This window comes from Condylura cristata, unplaced genomic scaffold, assembly GCF_000260355.1.
Source record: "Condylura cristata isolate star-nosed mole 26May11 unplaced genomic scaffold, ConCri1.0 scaffold00012, whole genome shotgun sequence".
NCBI lineage: Eukaryota > Metazoa > Chordata > Mammalia > Eulipotyphla > Talpidae > Condylura > Condylura cristata.
The window spans coordinates 52,408,660-52,422,443 of NW_004567113.1; the positions used below are offsets into that span (position 1 = coordinate 52,408,660).

At 43.3% G+C, this 13,784-nt stretch overlaps 2 protein-coding genes across 3 annotated transcripts in view; both read right to left on the reverse strand.

Moving 5' to 3' along the window:
* The window catches only part of CC2D2A (coiled-coil and C2 domain containing 2A), a 145,251-nt gene that overhangs the window by 75,213 nt on the left and 56,254 nt on the right, over positions 1-13,784 (reverse strand). The window lies entirely within an intron of this gene.
* Positions 10,981-13,784, reverse strand: part of C1QTNF7 (C1q and tumor necrosis factor related protein 7) — a 59,402-nt gene continuing 56,598 nt past the window's right edge. For both annotated transcript variants that reach the window (XM_012724182.1, XM_012724183.1), the window contains one exon: positions 10,981-11,940. In XM_012724182.1, the coding sequence (XP_012579636.1) occupies positions 11,309-11,940 (632 nt within the window). In that variant the 3' untranslated portion in view covers positions 10,981-11,308. The remainder of the gene's footprint in view (positions 11,941-13,784) is intronic.

Genomic DNA, 13,784 nt, shown 5'->3' on the forward strand with positions numbered 1-13,784 from the left:
ACCAGCTACTCGACATGGTAAGCTGTCATTAACAGGCAGGACGTTTGTCATGTTGTGTTAATTAGTCTTCTGATTATGACCTCCCTTATCTTTGGAAACTTAACTAAACTAAAGCAGTTCACAAAAATTATACATCTCATTATGTCCTGAAATTATTATTTCTTGAAAAATTCTTCTGTAAGCAAAACAAATGAATCTTTCAGATGTTTTAACTAAAAATGCAAAAATCTTTTTCTGTTAGGTTAAGTGTTGCTGATGGTTAAAGAATTTTTAATCAAGAATATATAATCACATCACATACATTTTTAATGCATCCTTTGAGATAATCAAGTATGATTTTTTTCCCCTTCATTTCTTAATGTGATGAATTACATTAACGGAGCTGTTCAGTGTTACACTTTTCTTACATTCCTGGAGTATACTTGCACTAAACAGCCGACCCACGCACGTGTCTCACCCGCGTGTCTCTTCCAAGTCACTCGCAATGTCTCTACATGTCTCTTTCCCATTTGTCTCCCCCAAGTCTCCTTCCCAGCAGTACCACGAAGCAGAGGGTGCTCCCTCCTGCCCTCGTGTAAACAGTCACCTCAGCTCCACCCAGTTCCCACCACTCCCCGCTCAGGAACTCGTAGGATCCCCTGTATTGGTTTGAAAATAAAACCTTCAAATTCTTTGATATTTTGGGCAAATATGCCCAAAGTCTTTAAGAGTAACACCACGAAGCATGATGTAGTTAAAGACTAGTTGGGGACAAGGACCCTGGAATAAAACAGGGGAAAATTCCTGAGATTACACTACCATCTATCTTTTCTTGGGAGGAAAGCTGTACTGGACATTACTTAGTTCCGTAAATGAAATATTTTTGCACATGAATGTGGAATACGATTTTAACTTTAGATGAATGTGTCATTCTTACTTGGCTCTCCAGTTTGGTCATATTTTTTATCATGCCTTATCCACTCTCGATGAAAGAAAAATGTATCACAAGGGGCAAACATCACTAAAATCAAATTCAACTTCGAAGATGAGGGATCACCTTTGAATCATATATTATTTAAAACTACGTTCCTTAACAGTTGATTTATATCATCTAATTTACTGAAATATGTATATCCCGCCCCGAAATATAACTCAAACTGTAGCAAATTTGAGCCTCTTATTTCAATAGTAAATGGAGAGAAACATTGACTTGGATATATTGGTAGTGTAACCTATTTTTATTTTTGAGCTATTAAAGCATTTAATTTTCCTCCTGCAAGGTGGTGATTTTTAGCCTGTTTTGAATTGCAACACTTTCTCCTCATTTGCTTCATTTCATAAAGTTCTTACTTCCTAAGAGAGCTGTCTGAGCTAGTGAGAACAAACGGCTTTGAGATTCATTTTATTTAGAGACACATGTCATAACTTGAAATAACTGCTGAGGCTTTTACATATCAGAGAAAACTGCTACTTTAGTGTGAGCGGTGAATTCTCATTTTTCTCATGCTGGAAAGGTCTCTTACAGTTTTTACACTCTATTCTTTCCAGTTCTTCCCTTTACGTGCCTCTCATGGGTCTGATCTGCTTCATCACCTAAGGGTGCAAATACCATCACAAAGTCTTCCTTTCCTAATTCTTTTTGCTCTTAATTCCTGCCTGCTGCTGTGCCTACTTATCACAGGATGGCTGGTGTCTCCCCATTAGAACATCATTATCACTTGGAGTTCCTAATAAGTTTTTTTTTTTTTAAAGATTTATTTATTTATGCTTATAGACCTGGGCTACAGGCCAGAGGAGCAGGGGCGGTGAGAGGCTTCACCAGAGCCAGAATGGGGAGCAGAACAGACAGTTCTAATGAAATGCACTGCTAAGGGAGAAGCAGGCAGTCAGGAGCGGTCTGCTGCACCATGTGAGTCAGCTCCCTGGCAGGGGATCGAACTCATGCTGCAGCGGCTACAGAGAGCTTCATAGTGCTGCACTTTGACCTGTTGCACACCCAGGGAGGGCCCCAATTCCTAATAAGTCCTAGGGACTTGCTCGCCTCGGGGGCTAGTCCTGTGCCCAAATGCCAGGGAGGGAGAATGGAGGAATTCAGTTTTCCATCAGCTCCATCCATGTGTCTCCAGCCAGAGTCCTCACCTTGAGATGCCACCGTCACACTCTTTGTTGACATCAGCGCTTCTCGGTTGGTCTACGATTGCCTCCCAGGTGGCATTTGGCAAAGTTTGAGGACTTTCTTGGTTGTCACAACCTGGTGGAGCATAGTGCTGGCATCGAACAGTAGAGACCAGGCTTGCTGCTAAACAAGTGTGCAAGACCGAACCCTCAGTAACAATTATCTGACCCCGAATGTCAATAGTTGTGCTAAGGTTAAGACACTCTGGTCTCCCCACGCTGGTTTTCACCAACAGAGCTGCCACTAGACCCGGGGGTGTGAGACCTGAATCACAAGCCAAGCCTGCCCAGCGATCACACCGATCATCCTTCTGGCTGATCAATTCAACTAGTCCCGTCCAAGTTTACTAGAGAGGTTGACATGCTGTTGAAATCCAGCAGGAAAGGGGCCAGAGTCTAAATCCTTTTTGTCCCCAAGAGGTTCCCTGGCCACTTAGCAATATACGAAGATGGAAAGGAGAGTTTGGAAACGCAGAGTGAATCATGTCACCGGAATCCTGCTCAGTCCCTCTTCCCAGTGGGTGTTCCTTTGTCTTTTATTTGCAAAATCAAGCGTTGCTCAAATGACCCTTCACAGAAGCAAATTCCTATCCAAGGACAATTGCTGGTCTCCCCAGATGGAGAAATAGCTGACAACGTCTTGATAAAGAAATGACGATGTTCTGCCTCGCTAGGCGCTCTCAGCCAGCTGTCATTCTCTCATGTCTTGTGATTCTGCAAGTTGCACTGCATTTCATTCCGACGCACCGAATGTTATAGAAACTTCGGGCCCATGGTTTGCTAGGTTCAATTCAGGATTGCTCCCTCTACTGACTCCAGGGTGAGTATCTTCATGTCTTTGCTGCTGGCAGGCACAGCTTGCTGTAGAGGCGGCCGTTGGGTGCCCTGAGGCAGAATCCTGGGGCAGCCTGGGTTCTTGTGTGGATACAGGGCTAAGAGCACCAGGAACATCTGCTTGCTCTCTGTTATCAGCCAAATTGGGAAACTGTGTTTCTAACACTCTTAATGGACCAGGGTATAAATAGAACTTTCTTGGACTTGCCTCTGACTCCAATCACTCTTGATGTTTTTGGAAGCCCAGGGCAGATTCCAAAGAACTGTCTAACAAATAGATTTGTGGAGGAAAAGTAAGACAAGTCTATAAATTGGCAGCTGCTGTATTATCACTATTGAGAGACGGGATGTGGAGCGGACGGCAAAGGGACACTTGTCACTATTCTGCTCTCTTGGGCCCGAGGGGCCTTGACATGCTGGAGTAATTTCCTGGGGTTTGCAGTTTGTTCTTCATTCACGTCTCCACTAATACTGCAGCATGCCCCAAGACATAGCCAAGGGTGCCTCTGGCTCCACCCCTTCAAGCTGATCTCTAGCAAAGCAGTGGCCTCACATTTTTTCCTTCCTATGGAGTTCTGATGATTCTGGGAAATCCCTGGAACAAAGTCGATTCTCAATCAATGTGCAGTAAATGCCCGGAGGAATAAATTAACACAGGAAGGAAGGATTTCACTGGCTCATTATTTGAAGGCAAAAATGTATGACTGAGAGTCTGAAAAACACCATCCCTTCTTGAATTAACTGTTGACTTATGGGACCCAAATGGCCACTTCTGTGAAATCAGGGAGCATTAATGGTGGGGTCTTGGGGCACGGGCTTCAGATGGTAGCTTTATGTGAGCAGCAGAGCCCACATCTTAGACTTGGTTTTTGCTAATTGGAAGACAAGACAGGCAGAGATTGTGCTCACTTGATGCCTACCTTCAAAGAAAATCTATCTGTCCATCAACCCAGCTTCCATCTGACATTTATTTAGTGCTTGCTGTGCGGTGGTGATGGTGAAAGGGATTAGAGATTCGAAACGATGAAGGAAAAAACTCCAGCTGTGATGCAGTGGCACCAAACCCTCATGCAGTCAGTTTGGACCAACTCCAAGGAAGCTGGCTGGAACTCGAGTGTTGTCATGGTTACTCTGTGGATTACTAATTGCAGTGTAAATGGGAGAGTAGCTTTTCTACCTGCTAGGCATTGGGGAGAGGTGGACGGAATGAGTCAGAAGACCTTGGTTCCAGTTCCAGCTCTGTGGCCACTGACAGAGACCTCATCTTCTATGAATCTCTGTTTCCCCTTCTCTAGTAAGAAGTGGGCAGAGAAAGGTGATCGCTAAACCTTGCCCGTACTTAACCTTGGGTTTTGTAAAATCCTGATAATGTGTCCTAGAAGAGAAAAGTTATCACTGTCAGCCACTAGAGGTCAGTACCTTAAAAAGTAAACTGCGACACTCCATTCCGCCATCAGAACAATCCTTGAAGGCCAAAGCATCATTGATATTCTTACCTTGTTTTGGGAAGGAAGAACATTTCCACAGAAACTGTCTTCTTTCTGCCTCGCTCTTGATTTCCTTCAACTCTTTTTGCTAAACACTCACTGCAGAGTTTACTAGCAATCTTAGGGGGAGGATGTAATGAGTGGGAGATGTAGGACTAATTCTAGCTATTGAAGAATTTGTGGTTGCGTTACATACTTCCAGGTCTCTGTGGCAGGACCAAAGAGATTCTGAAAAGGATTCTTCTGTAGAGAAGGCACATCAACCACTCCGAGGGTGGTCTCTGAGAATTCAATTGGAAATAGGTTTTCAGAACAGTCCTTCTCTCATAGATGGATGGGATGGGAAGGCATTGTTCTTTACCCCTAGCCCAGTTCCGCCATCTTGAAAGATAGGCACTTCTGGCCCTCCCTGGTGGCGCAGCGGGTTAAAGCACAGCACTAAGAAGCTAAAGTCCCTTCAGCATGAGTTCGATCCCCGCCCACCCCGTAGGTGACCCACATGGCGCGGCAGACCTCTCCTGACCCGCCCGCTGCTCCCCTCAGTGTACTTCATCGATCTGCCTTTCTGTCTCTGGTAAAGCCTCTCACCGCCCTTGCACTCTGGCCTGTACCCCAGTTCTGTATGCACAAAAAAAATAAATCTTAAAAAAAAAAAAGAAAGGATAGGCACTTCTGTCTCGCTGGCTTGAAACACCAGTAACTTATCTCTGTATCTCAGGACTCCACCCCATGGGGGAGCAGGAGAATTTGTCTGACTGATGGGATGGTAAGAGTCTAGAACCCAGGCCCGCGTCACTCCCGAGAGTGGGATGTGTGTAAGGTCACTTGCAGGTATGGCCAATTTTTGGACCTGTGAACTTGGGCTGAGGCAGATCTCCTCCTCTCGGAGGATGAAAAGGGGTTTCTGATTTGTGGACTCAAATATTCCTCATGGTCAAGACATAGAGGTCACCATTGGGAAGTCTGCCCAGTTTCATATCCAAGCTTCTTCTCTGACTTGGTGCTCACAGTGGGAAAACCATCATTCGCCCATGTGTGACTTCTGAGTTTATTCCTCAGTGCATTTAGCTGGCCAGGGGAGATTTAGGATATCCTCCTACCGTTTGAGATACACCTCTGTAAAGGGGAGGCACCATTTAACCCACCCCCACTTACATGTAACCACCTTGGATTACAAATCCCAGTAAGCAACGTGCCAGATTTCCTGAGCGGGGAGTGGTGGGAACTGGGTGGAGCTGAGCTGACTGCATACACGAGGGCAGAAGGGAGCGCCCTCTGCTTCGTGGTACTGCTGGGAAGGAGACTGGGGGGAGACAAGTGGGAAAGAGACATGTAGAGACATTGCGAGTGACTTGGAAGAGACACGCGGGGGAGACACCTGCACCCTCTGGGACATGGACCTTCCTAGCCCCTTTCTTGCCCACCAGGAGTTGCCTTGGACCTGGGGCAAGACTTCAGACCACAGTCTGAAGGCAACCCTATGAGCTGCTGGGTAATTTGGGGGATTTTATTGGGAAACTATTAATAAGACTAGCCTTCCTTCTTTTCTTCAAATTCCTTTAAATATCTTTGCGCTGCATATGGCCAGAACCATTTAGGAGTGTGTGACCCTTAATAATTTGGGGTCCCTGCGTGCCCCTCAATCATGCTCTGATAACATCGGCTGATTATTTGTTGTGCCACCGAAAATTCCGATTGATTGAATGTCCTGCATTTAACCTGAGTTTTATGCCTAAGGGAACTCAAATGGGTAAGGACTTGTGTGTGTGAATTGATTTATTGATGTGCATGCCTCCTGGGTACCGAATATCTCCTTTACCAACTGTGGAATTTTTTTTTTTTACCAATAGTCCAACCAACTAGAATACATCAGTCAGCTTTTGCTTTAAGTTTACTTCTCAATCTAATAAGTCTTGGGTGTTTTCTGTAGAAAATTCTTGTGGTAACTCGATATCATTGTTCCAGAGTAATTTCCAGAACAACAGGGATCTCTGTGGTGCCAAGAATGTTGTCTGAAGCTGTGATTGGGATGATTACAGAGACTTTACTTCCTCTCTTTTGTTTATTTCAGCCATGGCTGCAACTTACAAGATCCTATAAAGGACAGAACATCTATGCAGCTTTTTATTTTATGATTTTCTGCTCCCAGTGCTTTCAGATTATTTTTTGGAATTCTGACTAGATTGGGCAAGTCTTTACTTTAGAAAATTCTGCCACCTCTGTGATGGCACTGGAGCAAAGCTATTATTCTGTCTTCTTCATATTGCTGCTCATAAATGTCCTTGTCATCTGACAGATGCATTGGTTCTGGATGACTTCACACTGTAGCTAACTATTGGGTTTACAGACCTGGGCTAATAAAGCTCAAATAAAATGATGTCAATTCAAGACTCATTTTTTCCCCTTTTCAAATGTGTATGGGGTGTAATTAAAAAAATATACATATATATAAACTAGGATTGTTTTGCTTTATTCTTGCTTTCAAAAAATCCTCTGGGATAGACATCCTCAGGTATGCTACCAGAAAATGTTAAGGGTGATATCATTCCACATACCTAACTATACCTCTAGGTATCTTTCCTTTTTCCTTAGAATTTTTTTTTCTACCATCCTTTGCATAACAATATGAAACTTCCCTGACTATTTAAGAATTTATATAGCAAATTCTGTTTCAAGTACTGTTATTGTGAACATACTGCAAAATGTTCTAGGAACAAGATCCATCCCTGTTCTGGCAGACAGAGCAAGGCCCTCTGCAGAGATGTGACTACAGCAACGCAAAGTCTGATGTTTTGTCATAAGGCCATTTTTTCACACTCATTAATATCCGAGAAGATTGACGAAGAAGACTGAACAATGTTCATCCCACCTTTGCATGTCCACAGTGCATTCTTCAGAAAGGGGGAGATTAAATCCTGCTCTGCTTCCCTGTGCCCACAGACAGCATCAACATATCTCTAGGTCTCCTTAGACCTACCAGCCTCTCAGCCTCCCCGAATACACTTCTGATGCCAATGACTCACTGTTCTTACCTATATAAACTTCATTCAAACTTGGGTCTGTTGGAATGATTTTGCCAGATTAAGACCTGTCAGATTTCTTCCTGGGTTGAATGCTTCCTTGATGATCTAATGAACTGTTTAATTCACAGGGATTTTATTTCCACTTAAAAAGTGGAAGTAGAAAGTAAAAATCAAAAAGGAAAGAAATGAAAACGTCCCTATTAATAACTAGGTTTTACCCACAATTTTTCCACAGATATAAACACTCTTGAAAGATGGAAAAATGACTGAAAAAATATTTTAGTAATCTACTTTGTTCTGTTAACATTTAATGAACACCTTGTGGTGCCAATACATTTCTAGTCTCATCACTTTTAGAGACACTGTTTATAGTCTACTGGATGAGTTTTCATAACTCATTTACCAATGTTCTATTATCAGACACTTAGGGTATTTCCCAATCTTCCATATTGTAATCTTCACTACAAAGATTAATTAAACCTTTGCACAAGTTATTCATTATTTTCTTGGAATCAGTTTTTTGAATTGGAGACTTTGTGATTTTTGTATCTAAACAACACCAAGAAGAAATGTTTTGGCTATAACAAGTAGGACTTGGAATGCGGGATAACGTCTGGCTGCTTTTTGTGTATCTTCCAGGCTAATGTACTGTTCTACTATTGGTGCTCAGAAGGGAACAAGTACTAAAATGAAGACCAGCAATGTGGTTGTCTGTGGAAAGAGAAGACGATCATCTTTAACATAGCTATTGAAAACCAGGTAACCTACAGGACAGGGTAGCTGTCACCAGCACCAGGTTATGCAGAAGTATACACAAGTGGTTCTCAACTGAGGAAAATTCTGTTCTCGTCCCCCTGCCCCAAGGACAGAGTCTGCAGATACCAGTGATGATCATGATTGGAAGGGAGGTGAACCTGGAACCTAGTGGTAGAGACGAGAGATGCTGTTTCACAGCCTACAAGGCACAGGACAGAACCACACCACAAGACTGCTCCAGTCCCAGATGTCACTCTTGCTGAGATACACAAACCCTGATGGAGAACAAAAAGAAAAGGAGTATTGACGTATGTGATATTGTGAGCTATAGCAACTATATGTATCTGTCATTCAGATGGCCAAAATGCATCTGTCCTACATATTCGGTCTCAGTCCACATTTCCTGGGTCACATCTTCCTTTAGATTTTCTTAAGTGCTGTGAAGGATGAAGTTGTCTCTTTGTGTTAAGGAAAGTAACTTTTGGGAATCCCCTAAGGATGGGTCTGGTTGTCAGGAAATAGGGAACTTTTTGGTCCTACTCCCCCCAGGCCTCCGGGGAGGGGAGAGGGGACAGAGGCAGAGTCAATGCCAAGGATTAAATCACTCATGCCGAGGTAATGAAACCTCCATATAAACCCAAGGGCAGGAGGCTTCAGAGAGCCCCAGGGTTGGAGGACACGTGGAGATTCGGGGAGAATGGGACACTTGGCGAGGATGTAGAAGCTCTGAGACTCCCCCAAATCCTGACCTAGGCAGCTTTCCCATCTGGCTGTTGATTACTATTCTGAAGTAACCATTCTAATAGACTGGGCTTCTAGGGTGTAGTGGGTTTCCTGAGAGCTGTGCCATTCTAGTAAATTAATTGAACCTGAGGTGGGTGACGTGGGTCAGAAGGACCGATAATCATCCAGGGCTTGTGACAGGTGCTTACAGTCTGAAGAGCTCCAGCCAGCAGCCTCCCCTCTGAAGGAGGTTCTTCCACTCAGCCTCCATGGTGCCATCTTGCTGCGATGTGTGCAGGTCTGTGCTAGCTTTCCTCTTTGTTTTATTGTTTGTTTTGCTCTTTTCTTCTCACCTGCTCTAAAGGGCGATTTATGTACTTCATCTGTCAGAAGGGGCTTTAAGTCCCCTGGAACAAGATGGAAGAAGGTCAATACAAATATTTCTTAATGCATACTCATTACATGAAAAGCCCTTAGGGATGATTGGAGTTAGACTTGGAGTTTTTTAAACCAAATTTGTGCTTCTTTTTCCTTTATGCAAATATACATAAATATGGATAAACTGTACATTATTCTTTTCAGAATGAAAGACACCTGCATTTGCATAAGAGTTTATCCTTTTAATACCAAAGTAGCCTTTCCTTTCCCATTTTAGCTCTCTGATCCCATCAGTGATAATAAAAATAAAATTTATTGCTGGGTTTATGAACAACTAAAGAAACGTTCACTTCAAAAGCTACTTAAAATAGACTTCGACATGGAAGGAACATTTAAAAGTAGACAATATTCAAAGAAATGAATGCATTAATTGAAGACTATCAGAAGAAAACTGACGTCCCAAAGTAGTCCTGTGGCCTCTTCATTAGCAAACCCCATTGTAGTTTCGTGTTTCCCACATGAGCTTCTTCTGCTGATACTCTATACTGGGTAGCATGGAATTCCAGGTTGAGCTACTACCTAGAAGCAAGTGGCTACCTCAAGCCACCATTTTGTCCTCCTTTGTCTAATCAGCATTATCTTTGGTTTCTCAGACTCAAGTCCATTAAAGAAATCATTTTGAAATGAATGAGCAGAGAGAGGACTGCTTGGCAAGAGCATCAGAAGCCCCCAAGAGGGAGACAGTAAATGCATAGTACTGCTACTGGTCAAAGAACAGGACTGCAAGAGAACTGGGGGTGAGATTTACTGAGGAATCTCTGTTCTGCGGCGAGGAAGATACTGACACTGTAAAGAGCGGGAGTATGTTGTTCAGGTCTTTCCCTGTCGCTCATTCCATCAGCTCACTTGTATATAAAGGACATCTCTGCTGCATCTGAATTCTTAGGAAATCCAGAACACACTAAGCGTCTGACTATAATAGAGTGGGTCCCTTATTTGTCAGAAAGCGATGAAGACAAATAATTGTCCTGGGAAATTAGCATGTTCAAAGTTTTGGGAGAATGACATACTGGTTGGTCCCAAGAAATTAGGATTCTTCAACTCCATGGCCCCTTTCAGGGTGCCTTTATCTCTGGATTTTTCACCCCTTTGCATAGCTTATACCAGTGGTGTTTTGAGGACTGGGAGGGGAGATGCAGCTGTTGAATTCCTTGTTCGGTGTCTTCTATCTCACATACACAAAGACCCAGGCCTTAGCATGCCGAGTGCAAAACCTCCCCAGGTCCCAGCTCTCAGAAATAACAGGCCCCAAGTGCTTCCAGTATTGAGCCAATCTTTTCTGGTGTGAGTCTACATGAAGATAGGGATTTCGTCTTCACTCATTATCAAATCTAGGCCATCTTCATAGGGTCAGGTAAACTCATTAAAAAGTTGTGGAGTGAATATTTACAAGCAGGAAAGAAAGACTAAGAAAGCAAGAAAAATGATCAATTTAGCTTGCTTAAAATTACTCTACATCTCTTACCTTCGGTTTATGGCTTACTAGAGCCTCTGAGAATCAAAGGGGGGATGTTATGACTCTCTTAAATAACAGACAAAACATGTTATTTGATGGAGATTTAATGAGCCAATATCATCACCAGCTGGTTTTAACACTCAGGGAATTTAATAGAAAATTTGTTAACATTGTCTTTAATTTGTTTAAATATTTATGAATATTGCTTTCAAGAGAATTCATATATAGGGTGATTGTTTTACGTGATTTATTTCAGCTTGATTTTAACCATTTGGTGGTTCATCTTGTTTTAGTGGATTCTGCTAGAACTGTCTTTAATGCTCTGGCATCTGGACAGGAGTCCCTTTGGATCTTGTGTCTGGGTGTTCTGCCTGCCAGGGTCCCAGGATAAGTCAAAAGTGGCTGCCACAGGCTCTTGGAGCATCCAAGTCAGGTGATCACAGCTCGTCATCCTCTGAGATGGAATCTAGATAGTCTGTGTCCACATAGAGGAGAAATCCAGAGAACAGACTGTCTGCCCAACCTGGGTCTGAGAAGAGACCGTTCTGGTCCGTGAAGAAGATCTCCAGCCAGACCTCATCCTCTGGCTGCAGGTAGATGACCGTGGACCCCGAAGCCACGTCGTGGTTCCCAGTGTTGGCGTCAAAGGTCTTTATCCGGTACTGCCCATTGTGCACCAGCCCGATGGCCAGGTGCTTGTTGGCCAACGTGATATCATAAGAAAAGTAGTAGATGCCTGGGAAAGCGCAGATGAACTTCCCTGTGGCAGGGTTGTAATGCTCCCCCTCGTTGAAGAGGACCTTGTTGAATATGATCGGCAGCCGCTCTTCTGGGTAGCTCGTCGTGATGCCCACTGAAAAGGCGGATTTGAGCACGATGCTGCCACATCTACAAACTCCGGGCGGTCCCGGCTCCCCGTGCTCTCCTCGGTCTCCCTTTGGTCCAGGGGCTCCCGCTGGACCCACTTCTCCTTTCTCTCCCTCGGGTCCCATGGGTCCTTTCTTCCCAGTCTCTCCTTGGTCCCCTTTCTCTCCAGTAAGGCCCAGGGGTCCGGTCTTACCTCTCAAACCTTCAAAAAGAGTTTAGAGTTTAATTAATTGTGCCTCTAAATATAGAGTCACAAAGGGCAGGACAGCCAGTCCCAGCACACCTTCAATGTGTGTTTCCAGCCGATTCCCAAGCATGTCCTATGAGATCGGGAGTCTTTTAGAACCTTCCTGATGCACTGACAGGGAGGCAGAAACTTCTCGTCAGAAATTTCAAGAACATTTTCTGGAGTATGTGAGAAATCATTTAAATCATGACTAACTGAAAGTAATTTACTATCATTTTGGCGATCACCTGATTAGAATTCCCTCTACAGAAGGAATTCAGTGAGTTGGACAATATCAGTGCTCAGGTGGGTCATGGGTGCAGAGAGGAGCAGACAGACCTCTGTGCCTATTTAGTTCCATGTCCTATTCTACATCTATTTAACGACAAAGTTAACCACTCATATTTATGACCTACCAGGTATGGTACTTATATGCATCATCTTATTTAAATCTGGAATAATACTGGCTAGCAATGGGTGCATAGGAAGCTTGTTGATGAATTGAACAGGTGAGTGAAGGAGTGAAAGAATGGATGAATAAATATGGTAGTACAGCTGACCTCTTAAAGTTCATTGATAGCAATGAATTTTAAAAATCATACCAATGTTGAATATTTGACTTATTCTGAATTCATATACAGAGAGGAATCTTTCACTACAATCATTCCACGGAACAGATAAATTATTTCTAGGTTATAATGTGACGCTGGATACTTCTGAACTTGGCTAGAACCATGTTTACAGCTTATAATGATGTATGATGTAGTAAGAGCCAATATGTCTTCAGAACTTAATGCATGGAAGCTGTTCTGTTGAGTGACTCACATGTATTATTGTCTTTAATCTCCATCGTTGCCCTGACTACCCACAATTCACAAGTGAAGAAATGGAGGCTCCAAGAGGCCAATTTTTCCCAAGGATACTACACAGAGTATCCATTCTTTCACTCCTTCACTCACCTGTTCAGTTCATCAACAAGCTTCCTATGCACCCATTGCTAGCCAGTATTATTCCAGATTTAAATAAGGAGCCAAGATTTGAGCTGAAGTCCTTTTTTTTTTAAAGAGAGATATTAATTTATTTATTTATGCATACAAGAACTGGGGTATAGGCCAGAGGTATGGGGAGGTAAGAGAATCGACCAGAGACAGAGTGGGGAGAAGAACAGGCAGATCTACTGAAATACACTGCTGAGAGGAGCAGCAGGGAGACAGGAGAGGTCTGCTGTGCCCTGTGGGTCAGCTCCCTGGCTGGGGATTGAACTTGTGCTGCAGTGGTTGGTGACAGCTCTATCGCACTGAGTCTTTAACCTCTGTGCTACAGAGAGGCCCTTGAGCTGAAATCCTTCTGACTCTACAGCTTGTTTGTGTAGCCTTGACATTATTGCTTCCAGACACGGTAAACTAGAAAGGCTGGGAACACATATCTACCCATCCCCGTGATATTACATGAATCATGGCCATGACCCAGCAGTAGACGGCGTTCATAGATATTACAATAAAGAAGCCTTTGAAAGACACATTTAATTCTAAACTAAAAGCTCTTCATCTTGAGGGAAGGGAGCACGGTGGATTATGGTGGGGGATGGTGGGGGATTTGGTGGTGGGTGCACTATGGGGGTAATAACTAATGGGGGATCCTAATGTTACCAGACTTAAACAATAGATTTATTAAACAAAAAAAGTTCTTTATCTGAATACTGTGTGTGGATCTGGTAGCCAATTTGTCAAGTATTTTCTGTATGATGCACTCAGAAACAAATGACCATCCAATAATTTGAACAGACTACGATGCTATTCCACAGAACACAGCGACTCCGG